Source organism: Stegastes partitus, unplaced genomic scaffold (genome assembly GCF_000690725.1).
Source record: "Stegastes partitus isolate 25-593 unplaced genomic scaffold, Stegastes_partitus-1.0.2 Scaffold217, whole genome shotgun sequence".
Classification (NCBI taxonomy): domain Eukaryota; kingdom Metazoa; phylum Chordata; class Actinopteri; family Pomacentridae; genus Stegastes; species Stegastes partitus.
The window spans coordinates 409,663-423,760 of NW_007577948.1; the positions used below are offsets into that span (position 1 = coordinate 409,663).

Consider the following 14,098-nt stretch of genomic DNA (forward strand, 5'->3'; position numbering starts at 1 on the left):
GCAATTCTTTGTAGGGGTCAATTCTTCTTTGCAAAACTGCTTAAACTCTGTCAGGTTGCACAGCGGTTGAAAGTGAACAACTTTTTTTAAGTCCAGTCACATGTTCTCATTTGGATTGATGTCTGGGCTCTGACTCAGCCAATCCAGAACATTCACTTAGCTGTCTTTGAACCATTCCTGTATAGCTTTGGCTGTAAGCTTCTGGGCATCGTCATGATGAAAAACAAACCTCCCAGGTCTCACGTCTCTTGCAGACTGTGTCAGGTTGTCCTCCAGGATTTCCTTGTACTTTTCTTTATTCATGTTGCCCTCTACTTACAAGTCTTCCTGGACTTGCTGCTGAAAAGCATCCCCACATCATGATGCTGCCACCACCATACTTCACAGTAGAGGTGGTGCGTTTAGAACCAAGTGCAGTGTTTGGGATCAGCGAAACATAGTGTCTCGTCTGATGGCCAGAAAGCTCAATTTTGATCTCAACAGACCATAGAACCTTCTTCCAGTTGATTCCAGCTGTTGACGTTTTGGCTGGTGAACAATTCAAGCAACAGTTGCTGTATTCGTAGCCACTCCCATCTCAATCGCTGAAGCTTGTAAGTCTTTCACAGAAGTCATAAAAGTCTTTGTGCCCTCCCTCACTAATTTCGCCCGACATGGTCACTGAGGTTTTTAAAGACAGCCTGCTCTAGGCAGATTTATGTGTCACATACCTTACATTTCTTAATGATGGTTTCCTTGTACTCCAAGGGATATTTACTGACTTAATACTTTTCTTGGATCCATCCACTGACTTTTCAGTAAACTCTTCACAGAGCTGCTTGGAGTCTTGTCTTGTCTTCATGGTGTAGTTATAGTCCAGAGAAGGGATTGACCAGGGACTGGACCTTCCACATACAGGTGTCTTCAAACCACAATCATCAGACACAGTCACTGCAGTCTGATGATCTCCACTTCACTTATCATCATATAAAAGCCAAAGTAAACTGGCCACAATTCAGTGTTGGAAATTAATAAAAGAGGAAAACATCCAAAGGGGGTGAACACGCTGCATAGCTGCTGTATTTTAACTCAAAGAGCAATGCTTTCCTAAATAGTTTTTGTGCCTAAACCTTATCAAAAGTTAACAATATCAATGTCATATCATAAAAGAAATCATCAGCAGTAAATTAGAAGAGTTTTGAAATGCACACATCTTGTGCTGCAAATTTTGGCATCACATCAGAAAACCACTCCATGTGTAATCCCAATGGTCATGGACAAACTATATTTTTGTGGCTCTGTTGCTTAACCAAAATACCAATCTCATGTGAGTTGGTAACTTATCTTATTAAAAGTTTAAAACAGACATTTAAATGTTTCAGTGGTAACATGGGGACAAATTGATCCAATGCTGTCTGGATGCTGAATTCATCGTCACAGTGAAACATACTCTCTTACAGCACACTCTGAAACACTACCTGACTGTCTGAACATAGCCTGCCTGCAATGTCCAGTGTCCAGGTCACACAGGGTGACATAAAAAAAATTGTGTGCAGATTGAAGCATTTGAGCCTCACTCAAAATCATGGATGTATGTTCACAGTGTATGTTCTGCTGCCGTATCATCTCTTCTGTTACTGTGGAAAGGACCTGTATCAGTTCACTTCCACTTGCATGATATAGCAATGCCCTCTACAGGAGAAGCAGGAGTACCTCTACCTCTTTCTTTCCACTGACAGTCTTTTATCCCACTTCAGTGCGTGCCTGCTCACATACTGAATTATAAGTACACACTTGGTATAGATGAATAGATCAACCCTGAATTGGGAGACTGGAGAAAAAATCTTTCAAATTAGTGGTTTGTGGCCTTAAAATCTTTGACTCGCTTAGGTGTCCAGTATGGTAAGAACGTCAGCCTCGTTCACACACATTCTGAGATGACTCCTTTCGCCAATTACCACAATTACTTTAAGCATTGCAAGTGTTATTACTCACAGCAATTGGACCAGCACATTTCTTATTTTCATTAGCGACGACAATCACTCAGCTAGTGATCAGACTTGGTCCATTCCATCCGCAATGTTGCTGCAGTAACTCCGGCTCGACTCTAGCTGCCGAGATGACATCTTAACCCAAGAAAAGACTTATTAATACAGACGAGACATCATTTGCTTCAAGGCTTTTACCTTGAGGGAGGAAAACATATTTTGAAAATAACCCATCACTGCCTCTAAGTGGTAAATGTAAGACCTTTATACGAGTCTTGAGATGGAAATGATTTGCTAAACACATGCTGCTTCTGCTTTCAAATGATGTACTTGAAGGTACAGAGCGCCCTAATGGTTTTCAGGAAATGCCACTTTTGTGCTGGAGTGCTGTTAAATCTGCGTGTGAGTGTGTGTGTGCTTTTTGTCAAAGGATAACCTTCTCTCCTCGCCTCCCCTCTCTTGTGCATTAGAGGAAAAAAAAAAGTGTGTGTTGCCTATAGGCGGTGTCGGTGTGTCAGGGGATCGTAGCGTGTGTGTGACCGTGCTCTGATAGCGTGTCAGAGTGAATTAGCCTCCGTGTGGCGTCGGCCTGGCACACACGGCTGCTTGCCCTCTGCCCACCACCCCGCATATGTGCCCCAGATTAGAATTAATAACCAGCGCTGCCAATCATGCTTTAATCACAATAACTCTGCATTTAGGGGGCGCGGGGAGGTCACAGGCATCTGGGCCTCAGGATGGCCAATCTGGAGCAGCTAATAAGGGGAGCTTGCACAAGTGTGTGTGTGCCGGGGTGTCCCTGATGGACTTATTTTGAGTGTTAGTGGTGGCAGCTGCTCAGGTGAGCCCCAGAGACAGACAAGAGGAGTTCGGGATTTAACAAAAAAAAAAAAAAGTGCAGCCCAACACATCAGCAGCTGGGAAAGATGTAGTAGTTAGTGTTTCTACTTTGTGCACCTCTCTCAATGTGGATCAGTTTGTATAAAGAATAACAGCTGACACATAGAGTTCATCAGTTATTTCAAAAGACTGTTGTCTGTCCAGAACCATCACTGGATTTGGAAGATTCCATCAATGACCCAGACTGAGCCCAAAGCCTAAATACTGCAGTCAATCCATATCGAGTTTCAGCAAACTAGCCTCTCATTGTAATGTGAATTTAATATGAAAGTGTGAATCTGCATGATTTTATTAGTTAGTAGCATATTTGCAAGCATCATTGGGACAAAAAAAAAAAAAATCCACACTAACTTTCTATATTCTGCCTCTTCACAGTTTTTAAGCTACAGAAAATCTAGCCAATGATGAAGGATTTTAGCCAATCACGGGACTTTTCCTCATCTGATGAGATAATACAAATTTGCAACCAAGTCCATTAGCTTGACTATATTTGCCTTTAGCACCATGGTTTACTCGTCTACCATCTACATCTACCACAGTTATATACATTTCAAGAATTTGTAGGTTTTCATTCCCCAAATTCCTGCAATTTGACGTCATGTACCTCAACTACAATATGTAATTGCAGAGTAAATGCTGAAGTGGCTCAAACAGTGAGGGTGAATTCAGTTTTGGATGCTGTTGCTTAGAGACACTTGGCTGGAAATTTCTACTTTAATGTACAAATCATCCTTCTAAAAATAACAAAGGATGTGCTTCCTCTCTTCACTTCATTGTCAGCTAGAGCACTCAGGTGTGGTCATGTAGCTCCCTTGCTTCTTTAATACACAGACGCATCTTGTGAAAACAACAAAACAATAAAGAAAAATAAACATATGTCAGGCCCTCAGAGACTGGCAGCAGCATGTCCTGCAGGCTCCCCAAATGAAGAGTGATGCTTGACAAATGAACACTAGATTGGATACATTAATTAGCGTCTCGGCGTTGGCACCTTGTAACGACAACAGAGCCTGGCAATCAGAGCGCTGATCAGAGCTCCGAGGAGAGAGAGAACGTAAAGACAATTATTTACTATATAAATGAAAGTACCTTGAAACAGCAGTCGGACTAATTCATTGTCATTTCAATTGAACAAAGAGGAGTTATAACGATTAGGCGTGCTAAGACTTTGTAACTCGTCACAGTCAACGAACAAAGGCTTCACATAAGGTAAAGGTTCAGTTCATCTTAATTCCAAACATTGTCACTCACATGGAATATAGTCCTGCAGAAGGTTTTGGTTTTACTTGACTGGGAATTGGAATATATATTTTTCCAACTCAGCTGTTCTTTATTGGCATGAATGTCAGGTTCACAGTTCTGCCAAAACATTTATTAATTTATTAAACTTTTTAAAAAAGTGCAATTTACCAAGTAGAAAAATGAATAAGTGGATAAAAAGAACAAATGGGAAGAAATATCTGAAAGGAGTACATGTCAGACTTCTCCCTTAATTTTAGTAAATAAAGGTAGATTTTCTATAGTTTTATGTCGTTTAAAAAGGCTTAAGGGCAAGACAGTTCTACAGTAATGTCTCAACTTCTCAGTAAAATACATTTTCAAAGAGACCATCATCATGTCAGAGGATTTTTCAAATGAAAGCTTTTTTTTTTTTTGGTGAGTTTTTTAACGTAACAGAATTCTGGTTAGAGTCAGTTGAACCTCAGCTCACTCCATACAGCTTTACAGTCAGTTACAGTTTATTGTACAGCTTCAGCGTCACCGTTTTGGTTTGTTTTCACTCACAGCAGGCAACATTTTTTCACGAGAAACAAACGAACAAGTTTAAAAACACATCTAACATCAGGTAGAATAAGTTAAGGCAACCAGCTACAACACATCCTGAAGGAGTCAGACACAGTGTTGCCCTCAGGAGGTAGTAAAAACCAAACTAGAGCTGAACATACACATAGTCCCATATTAAAAGTTGCTCCCTATAATTTTGAGATATAATTCTGTAACTGCTAACACTATGAGGTAATGAAATGCCAATGCTGTGTTTGTTCTTGTTTTACTGCCCCCTAGTGGAGAGATAAAAAATGAAATGCAGCTTTAATTGGCATAGGCTCAAGTCATTGTCATGGTGATGACGGCACACATAGACCCAGCAGCCCCTTCAGGAGACAACGAAAGTGAACGTTTTGAGTATCTTATCTATTTCAGACGTTCATTCCGCAAAACTTGCGGCCGGCAGACTTTGCTGGGCATCAGGACAGTGAACGGTGCTGGAATTGCAGCAATCGCTTGTGATTTGGACATACTACACCAACACGGAGTCCAATCGGAGACTACACCGGCAGTTACCCGAGAGAGAAGGAAGCACAAACGGTGTGAATGTAAACAAAAGAGGGGGAAGAGAGCCAGGAGCCATGATAGGCTAAAGGCTAACCCCTCNGGTTTGTATTTTGCTTGTATAAAAATGTGATTAGTCTACCTCTATGTGCCCTATGTGAGATTAGATGTATGTGAATGTGAATAAAGATCTGATGTGTTGGTGCGCCACATGGTGTCAGCTACACATAGCTCCAAAACACAGGAAAAGGAAAGTAGTCAAAACCAACTCCATCTAGTGTGCTTTAGTAATTTCACATTTTTTTAAAAGTATATTCATATACATTTGGTATCTTTGGTTGTCTTGACTAATACCATTAACATTGTTTTACCGTTTCACTGTGTTCTAATGGGCTTTGTTTGATTACAAGTCAGACAGGCTTCACCATCAGGAGTTCTTCTTCACTAAAGTCCCAATATTTCTACTGGAGTCAGATTACTGGCCCCCCTCCATCCCCTCCCACCCCCATCTTTCTGCTGTCTAATCATCTGGCCTCATTAGGCCCCAGCTCCTCCATTAGGGGCCCCGTGGCTTGGCACAAAATGGCCGCCCTCAGGCCCTCCTGCTGCCTGGCGAGGAGCTGCGAAACAGCGAAACTGCTTTGTGATGTCTCCACCGCCCCGGCAGATCTATCCATCACCTCACCGTTTATCACACTCGTCCGCTGGCAGGCCTATCCATCAGAGCCTAAAGTGTCAGGGCCTGCTGGAAAACTCAGCAGCTCCTGCGGTAAATAAAGAAGAAACACAGCAGGATCGCAGAGGAGGAGATGGTGGGAGGGAGGGAACAAGAGGAAAGGGAGAGGAGGGGAACGGATGGAGAAAAGTATGGGAGAAAGGGAGAACTAATGTGGAGACAGAGGAGGGATTATGAAGGAGGAGACAGAGATGAGGAAGACAAATAAGGGAGATTGGTAGGAATGAGGATGATGAATAGGAAAGAAAAGGGAAAGGGAGGAATGGGAGAAGGAGAGAAAGACTTACAAAGCAGGAAGAAAAAAGGGAGAAAGACGGGAAACAAAGAGAGAGTGACAAGTATTTACCCACTTTTCAGATTAATGTAAAGATTTTTTAAGTTTTTCCACGAACAGTGTTTTGTTTTGTTCGTTTTTTTCTTTTCAGTCTGACATGTGACAGCCTACAAAGTGGAGTTGTTAACAGTTCCACTGAACAGCGATTCCCTGTCTCATCTTCTCAGATGGCTTCATTTACATAATTGAAATGAACCCCTCAGATTTATCTTGTGACCCATTGGAGGGGTCCAACCCCTAGACTGGGCTCAAAGCTAGCTAATTGTACATAAAGTAGTAAAATTACTTGCTCCATCTCAATCAGCTACAACAGTAAACTGCTGCTTTGCACATTGAAGCATCAGTATTATAAAACTAATGATGTGAGAGAATCACACACCAGTCACTGGAGACATTTTACTGCACAATCCGTGGTTCTTCTTTTCTCTTCGTTTTTGATTATTTGCCTTCATGTAAGTAATCTGAATACCACTGCTGGAGTCTGAGATGACATGAAAACACAGACACAGCCTAAAACTGCATAAAAACTGTGGCTGGTTTTCCAAGATGCTGATATGATTTAGGTCCTGATTTGATTTTTCTCTTTACTGCACCTTGTATAAAATCAAGTGATAAAAACAATTCATGGCATCATTTTCTGAACAAAAGCTACTGTAAGGCCAAAATCAAAACCTACATTTCATAATGACCACTCATTAAGTGAAACTTACTTGCACTTAATACCACAGAGCTGGTTTGGTTAACCTGAGACACCTGTGTGGTGGCTTCACATAGTTGTCACGACTGTAATAATGTGACATCGTATAGGTAAAGTGCAGTATTTTATCAAAAGCAGGTTGATATCAATTACTATTTTTTGTCTTGTACTTTTTGATGATGCTTTGCATTGTGGCCACTGGCACTTGAAAACACTTGGATATGACTTGACGGGCTTTCTCCATGTCAGCAGCCACAATGTGCAGCTCTCTCCTACTGATGGACCCTGAAAGCAGCTCACTGACCTCTTTGGTTTTAGCTAGGATTTGCAATTGGCTAGTAACTGACTGCTAAATCATCCATCCATCCATTATCTATACACCACTTAATCCTCACTAGGGTCATGGGGCTGGAGTCTATCCCAGCTGACTCAGGGTGAAGACAGGGGACACCCTGGACAGGTCACCAGTCTATCACAGAGCTACACTTAGAGACAGACAACCAAGCACACTCACATTCACACCTACGAACAATTTAGAATCACCAATTAACCTCAGCATATTTTTGGACTGTGAGAGGAAGCCGGAGAACTCACGCTGCACAGGGAGAACATGCAAACTCCACGCAGAAAGATCCTGGGTGTCCTCACGGGAACACAAACCAGCGAGGCAACATTGCCAACCACCACTCCACCTTGCAGCCCACTGCTAAATCAGCTCTTCAGTATCAGAACACTCTAGAACATGGTTGAAATTACCAAAACAAGTGCAAAAATTTCGTTTGAATAATTTCAGACATGGCAGTTTTAGGAAAAATGTAAAAAGGAAAAAAAAAAAAGCTCCAACGCTATTTTTTTTTTTTACCAATTCTTTCATTTGTTCACTTGTTGGCAGGAAGGAAATCCCAACCAAAAGAAAACTATTAGTCAAATGAAAAGTTCACTTTAAACCAAAATTTGGCAATATTATGAATCATTTTAGGCTGTAGTGGTTAGGTTTGACAAAAACACAGTAAAGAAAGAAACATCTTAGTGAATAGCATTGTGTAGTTGCAAAGAAGACAACTGTGTAAGACTGTGCTCAGTTCCTATACTGTGTCTGACACTGAAGTTTTTGCAATGTCTTTAAACCTGAATCTGGTTGAACAAGGATGATCTGATCACAGAGCAGTCAAAATGCCCTATCAGATGATATCCAAATACAAATAAATCCACCGAGGTTGCAAGCAGTTCCCACCTTCGTCCATCTAGAAATCTATTGCACCTTTTAGGATGAAGGCAACAAAACCGTCTACCCTCGTCACTGTGTCAAAGCTACATATTTCCTGCTGTTGTAAGTTTGGGAAGACTTTTGCTTTCTTGGTCTCCCATGGATAGAGTTCTCAAAAAATGTATGTAAAATGATGAAACTACTATGTTTCAAAACAGTGTCTTTTAACGGCCCCACAGTCGTCAGTAAACATCCTGCCTCTAAAGGAATATGTGAGGGTGACCAAATGTACTGTTTTCCCAGGACATGTCCTGTTTTCACATCCTGTTCTGGCTGTCCTGGTTGTTTTTTATAAAGTGATGAAAATGTCCTGGTCCTGTCCTGGAGGAGGCATACTTTCAATGTATTGAAGTTATAAGGCGTCTTTGAGTAAACTTCAAGTATCATTTGAGTATCTCATTGCCGGGCCAAGTGTGCTGGTTTTCGATAATCAAAATATGGTCACCCTAGAATATGTGCACATACACTTAGTGAGCACTTTCCTAGGAACACCATACTACTACCAGGTAGGGCCTCCTGGGTTAAAGATTCAGGTGTGGAGCAACGGAACGCTTTATGGCAGGGGTGTCCAATCCTGGTCCTGGAGGGCCACAATCTTGCATGTTTTATATGTTCCCCTCTTCCAACACACCTGATTCAAATGATCAGCTCATCATCAAGCTCTGCAGAAGCCTGATAACAATCCTGATCATTTCAAACATCTAAAACATGCAGGACTGTGGCCATCGAGGACCAGGATTGGACACCCCTGCTTTATGGCAATGAGTGTCTCCAATTTTTGAAGCTTAGAGGGGGAGAGTCTGGTTTTTGAGAGATTTACCAAAACTCATAGACATCACAAAACATGGCACAGAGACACATCTGGACTCTTTATTCTTAGAAATCTCAAGTCAAATCTAAAATATTTCCTCTGAAAGTCAATGGAGTTGAAGTTCAAGTAGCACAAAACATTAAAAACACTGCTCCCTGTTATTTCATCACACTGTACTCACTAAAAGTGTATAACTTAATTTTTGTGATTTTTTTCTGATTCATAATCTCTGACCTCAACAAACCCTATCCTTTGTTTTCTGATTGCTGCTGGTTTATGCTGTCATACCAGCAAAGGTGTCCTCTCTCCCACTAGACTTACTTGGAACTGTTTCCAGTGTGGCACAGATGGGCTGTGAGACTTTGTGATCTGACCCAAATCTGACGCCCCTCAAGGTCACTGGGACCATCGACATGTTTGAGTGTGATAGTGTACAAACCGTGATCATCACAGATGTCTGGAAAGATTATTCATTATACTTCTAATTACACACAAAGAGACAGAGTTTTTTCTGTTTCTTTAGTGCCATCTCCATCCTGGGGTCAGAGTTCAGGATCTCCTGCTGACAGGACAGCGGCGCTGACCTTTACCTGCGATGGAAGCTGACGTCCTTCTGAAATATCAAGCTGAATGTCAGGGCATGACCTCAGGCCAGGGGTCACCGCTGAGTCATTTTCAAAGCACTGGACTGTGGCTAAAAAAAGCAGTGTTTGACATTTGTCAGCCAGGAAACATCCAGTCCACCTTCAGACAATCATCTGCTTTATCAGGGGCCACTTGTTTTTCTACTTGATTGTGAAGGCTACAGTGTTAGCTTCTCATCAGTTAGTGGGCTCTTAGAGGAACAGCACAATGTGTGGAAATCCTTCTTGACCTTCTTGCTAAATAATCACAGCTACTCTCATGTCTATATGCTTAAAATTTAGTTATAGTAAGGTTAGCTTAGCGTGACTAGCTTGAGTCTAAGTTAAAAAATATGCTTAAATTCGGACTGTAAACAAAGAATTTCTTTTTAAAGGATTAAATGTCTTTCTTGTTTTTCTTTGAATACAAGGAAAAGTAAATAAAGGCTATGCCACCAGCTCACTAGCTAGAGTTGTTGTTGGTGCTGCTGCTGTTGTAATTTCTATGGCACTATAATGTTTTACTTATACAGAATTGATTTAAACAATCATGTTATCATGTGTCAGCATGTCATTTGCATTCAGCTTAATAATCAGCATGACTGTGGTCATATCTCTGTCACATATTTTTAAGGACATTTTGAAATATCCCATTTAAAATGTTAATGGAAACAGCAAAATACAAAAAAAAAAAAAACTTCTCCAATTTTGCCAAATTGTTTTAATTTTTCAAAAATGGGTTAATGTCTTCCATTGGAGATGAAAACACCTTTTCTGAACACTGTGAACATTTAACCCACATGACTGATCAGCTTCTTTGTTGTTTTGTTGTAAACATGAAACATGGCCAACACCAGGTGTCACAAAAGAATAATTACAGCTTCCTGATTGAAGACAATTCTTGAAGACTTCTCAATTGTCAGTAGTTGGCAACAACAACTGGTTTTGTTTCCGACTTCTGCTCCTCTTTATGACAGCCATGTGTGACCTTGTGACAACACGATGCAGGCTGGTTCATTCACTCCAAAGCAGTTAATGGGAACTAGATTGATTCACATATTCTTTCTTTTTTCTTTTTTTTTCTTTTTGTTAATTTTATCCTTTTTATAAAATCAGATGTGAATTATTTTTTACCATTGTTTCGCTTCTTCTGCTTTTGAATTTTTCTAGCTGATGCCTCTTTGTTATTCTGTATGGATGATTAAAAACAATGCCACCTATGAGTGTTATGCTGTTATATATAATTGTAACTCATGATTTATTGTGTAAGCAGCATTTTATTTGTGTTGTTGGGAAGGNGACATTACAACTCTCTCTCACTTCATTGAAATATTTTTATTTACAAATTTCTTAACATTTATTTTTCTGATTAAATTTATTCCACAATATCAATATATATTTTTTTTAAAAGTTCTGTCATTGTCAAATACTGACATTAAATAACAATATCCAAGGTTGCACAACTTTGAATGACTGAATAAGTCATAATTTATAAAATGACAAACAGGATATTTATGGTCCAGCATAGCAACACATTTTTTCAGGAATAAAAAAATATAAACCAGATGAGACATCAGACTGATGTCAGGTCAGTCTAACTCTGACTGGATGCTGAATAAAAGAATAAAAAGGATTTCAAGGTGATTCCTTGATCATCTTGAACGAAACTATTATTCAAAAGGGAACATCAAGCAGCAGGATTGGGAACTTGGCCGTCAACATTAGCAACATTCTCCTCCTCAAGCCGTTGTTTTTGGACACTGTTACGAACACCGTAGGCAAAGTATATGATCATTCCTGTGGAAAGGGACATTATGGCATTTACTGTTCATCTCCACATTATGTGATCCTGGAAGAATGAAAAAAAAAAGTCAAACAGAACGTCCTTACCGACTGCCATCCAAACAGCATAGCTAATCCATGTTTCTCCTTCCAGCTGAAACATTAGGTAGGTATTGATGAAAATACTTAAAACTGGAATTACAGGAACACCAGGAACCTACAGAAACACATGATCTCATTCTGTATGTTAAACCAGTAGTTTGACATTTTAGAAATCATGTATTTTTTATTTTCTCATCAAGAGTTACAAGAAGACTGATTTCACTTTCGTGTCTCTATGCTAGCTGTCCACTTCAGTACAAAGACTAAAAACTAAGTGAAGTAATAAAAATGTGTCAATTTGTGGAGGCTGTACCTTGAACATTATCAATAGTGTCCTGTGAGTTTAACACATGGGCAGCAGAGAATAATTTAAATGTTGTTTTCTATATATAATTATCATACATATCTAAGTTTCTAGAGGAAGTGGACCTCACATTTTTTTAACATGATTTTTTCTGAATGTAAGCTATCATTCAGTTTAGGTTTAACCTGCGTTGGCACCTCACATCTTTGCCATAAACTTTCTGTGACCTCCAACAGCCCTTTAGTAAGGCCCACCAACTGACCCCTCCAAACAAGATATCCCTAATAGAATTGGAAAAACGCAAATCCTCAAGATGCGTGAAATCCTCCATTTAGAGCCGAGTGCCCACTGCCATCACCCCTCTGGTTTACCATGAAAGCAGCTTTAGTCGTGCTCTGTGGCTGCCTCCAGATGATAATGATGGCGAGGACAAGTGTCAGCGCGAGGACAGAGACGAGCAGCACACTCCACACCTCCCGTCTGCGGAGGGAGTGTATGGCCTCGGACAGCAGCACACTCAGAATGATCACCAGGAACACTGGGGAGTGATCGCAGCCGTCAGAGAAAACCAACACTGGAATCGTGTTTCATTTCTACATCTAAGGTACTACATATATCAATACAATATGAAATATATATTACACAGGTATTTGTATGCAAATACGACTTTGACTCTGTGGAAGTCTGGCTTTGTGAGCAGTACAGGTGGAAACAAGAGAGCTTACAGGTTAAAGCGTAACAGTTAAAAAGGATGACTCACATATAATGATGATGACTATGTTGACAATTTTAGAGGTGCGGCGGGTGGGTCGAGATGGAGGCTTGAACAGTTCCATTATCATGAATGCGTCTGGGCTGTAGACAAAATCGTCGTCTATGTACCTGGGATGAAAACCAACTTGCTTATACAACAACCAACACTGGCTTTTTACAAAACTAAGTTGGCAGGATATTTTTTGAGATGAGTTTTTGTTGTTGCTACTTCTCTTGGATGCGCAGAAAGATATGTGTAAAGAGTTAAACACTAGAAGATTTTTGTCAAGCATGTCTGCTGAAACTAAAATCTGAGCTTCATGCGTGTACCAGCAAGTAGGATTTGTGACATCACAACTAGTCTGGAAGCCAATCTGGTCCAAGAGGCAATTTATGCTAAGGTCAGGCTCCCACTGCAGGAGTTTTAGAATCTTAACCGAGTTTGAAATCGGCTTTCATGACACACACAAGGAGAAACTTGTGTCCAATCTCAGAAATGCACACACTTCTGGAAAACAATGCCACACCAGCAGAGGGAGCAGCACACCACCTCATGTAACCTCATGGGGAAGCAGATGGAAGCAGTTGGAAACTATAGTGCAACAACTTGCTGTAATGCTAATAACAGTAAAAACACAAGCAGAAGGCTAAACGGTTTCTGGATTACACAACACTACTCTTCAGCGAGAAGAATATTTAGCATTCCTTGGCAACAGCTCCCACAGCTCCATGTGCTTCCATGATAACACTGGTCTACACCCATTTTGGTGTCAAAGGTTTTTGAGCTGATTTTGGACAATTGCAATGTGCTGAATCCAACTTTTACATTGGTTTTGCTCAATGAGATCAAAACTTTGATTTGGCACCACACGCAGTTTACTTGTATTTACCTTACAAATGTTTACGCTCATCAACTTCTGGATCATTTAGCTTATAAGAAGGATTAGAAATTGAAATCTTTCTTCTAAAATCAGATTTCATATGAGAAATACTAAAATAAATCAATCTCAAATGTCAAAAAATGCGATCAATTTAGTGGCAAAATCGATTTTTTAAAATCGAGTTGGCATAAAAACATGAACTGATGCAGAAAAGCAGATGTCATTTTTGGATTCAGCGCTGCAAAAATGTCCTAATCAGTTTTAAAAAAAAATCCTAGACAGCTTCAAAAGAACATTTTTGTAACCCAGTGTAACTGTACAAATCCTGATTTTAACTCAGAAATATCAAATATGTTTCATATTATCAGGATGATGAGTCTACAAATAGTTTGGGACGTGTCACACTGCATCTGCAATCCTCTCACATCAGTAATCTGGGTTGAACATTAGTTTTGATCATTATCCAAGGTCAGATTTCTCCTCCAATTGTTAGGATGGCTGAACTGGCCTGAATCTCCTGTAGCTTGAAACTTAAAACCAATCTTGCACAAACCCTGAGAATAAATTGATGTATGTTTTTCTTCTATTGATAAACAAATTAAAAAAAAAA

At 40.1% G+C, this 14,098-nt stretch overlaps 1 protein-coding gene across 1 annotated transcript in view; it reads right to left on the reverse strand.

The window, feature by feature from the left end:
• Positions 1 to 11,353: 11,353 nt before the first annotated feature.
• LOC103356734 (low affinity cationic amino acid transporter 2-like) overlaps positions 11,354 to 14,098 on the reverse strand; it is a 22,865-nt gene continuing 20,120 nt past the window's right edge. Inside the window, 5 exon segments of the mRNA XM_008280988.1 lie at positions 11,354 to 11,463; positions 11,557 to 11,665; positions 12,226 to 12,392; positions 12,615 to 12,704; positions 14,038 to 14,068. Of these exon segments, the coding sequence (XP_008279210.1) occupies positions 11,354 to 11,463; positions 11,557 to 11,665; positions 12,226 to 12,392; positions 12,615 to 12,704; positions 14,038 to 14,068 (507 nt within the window).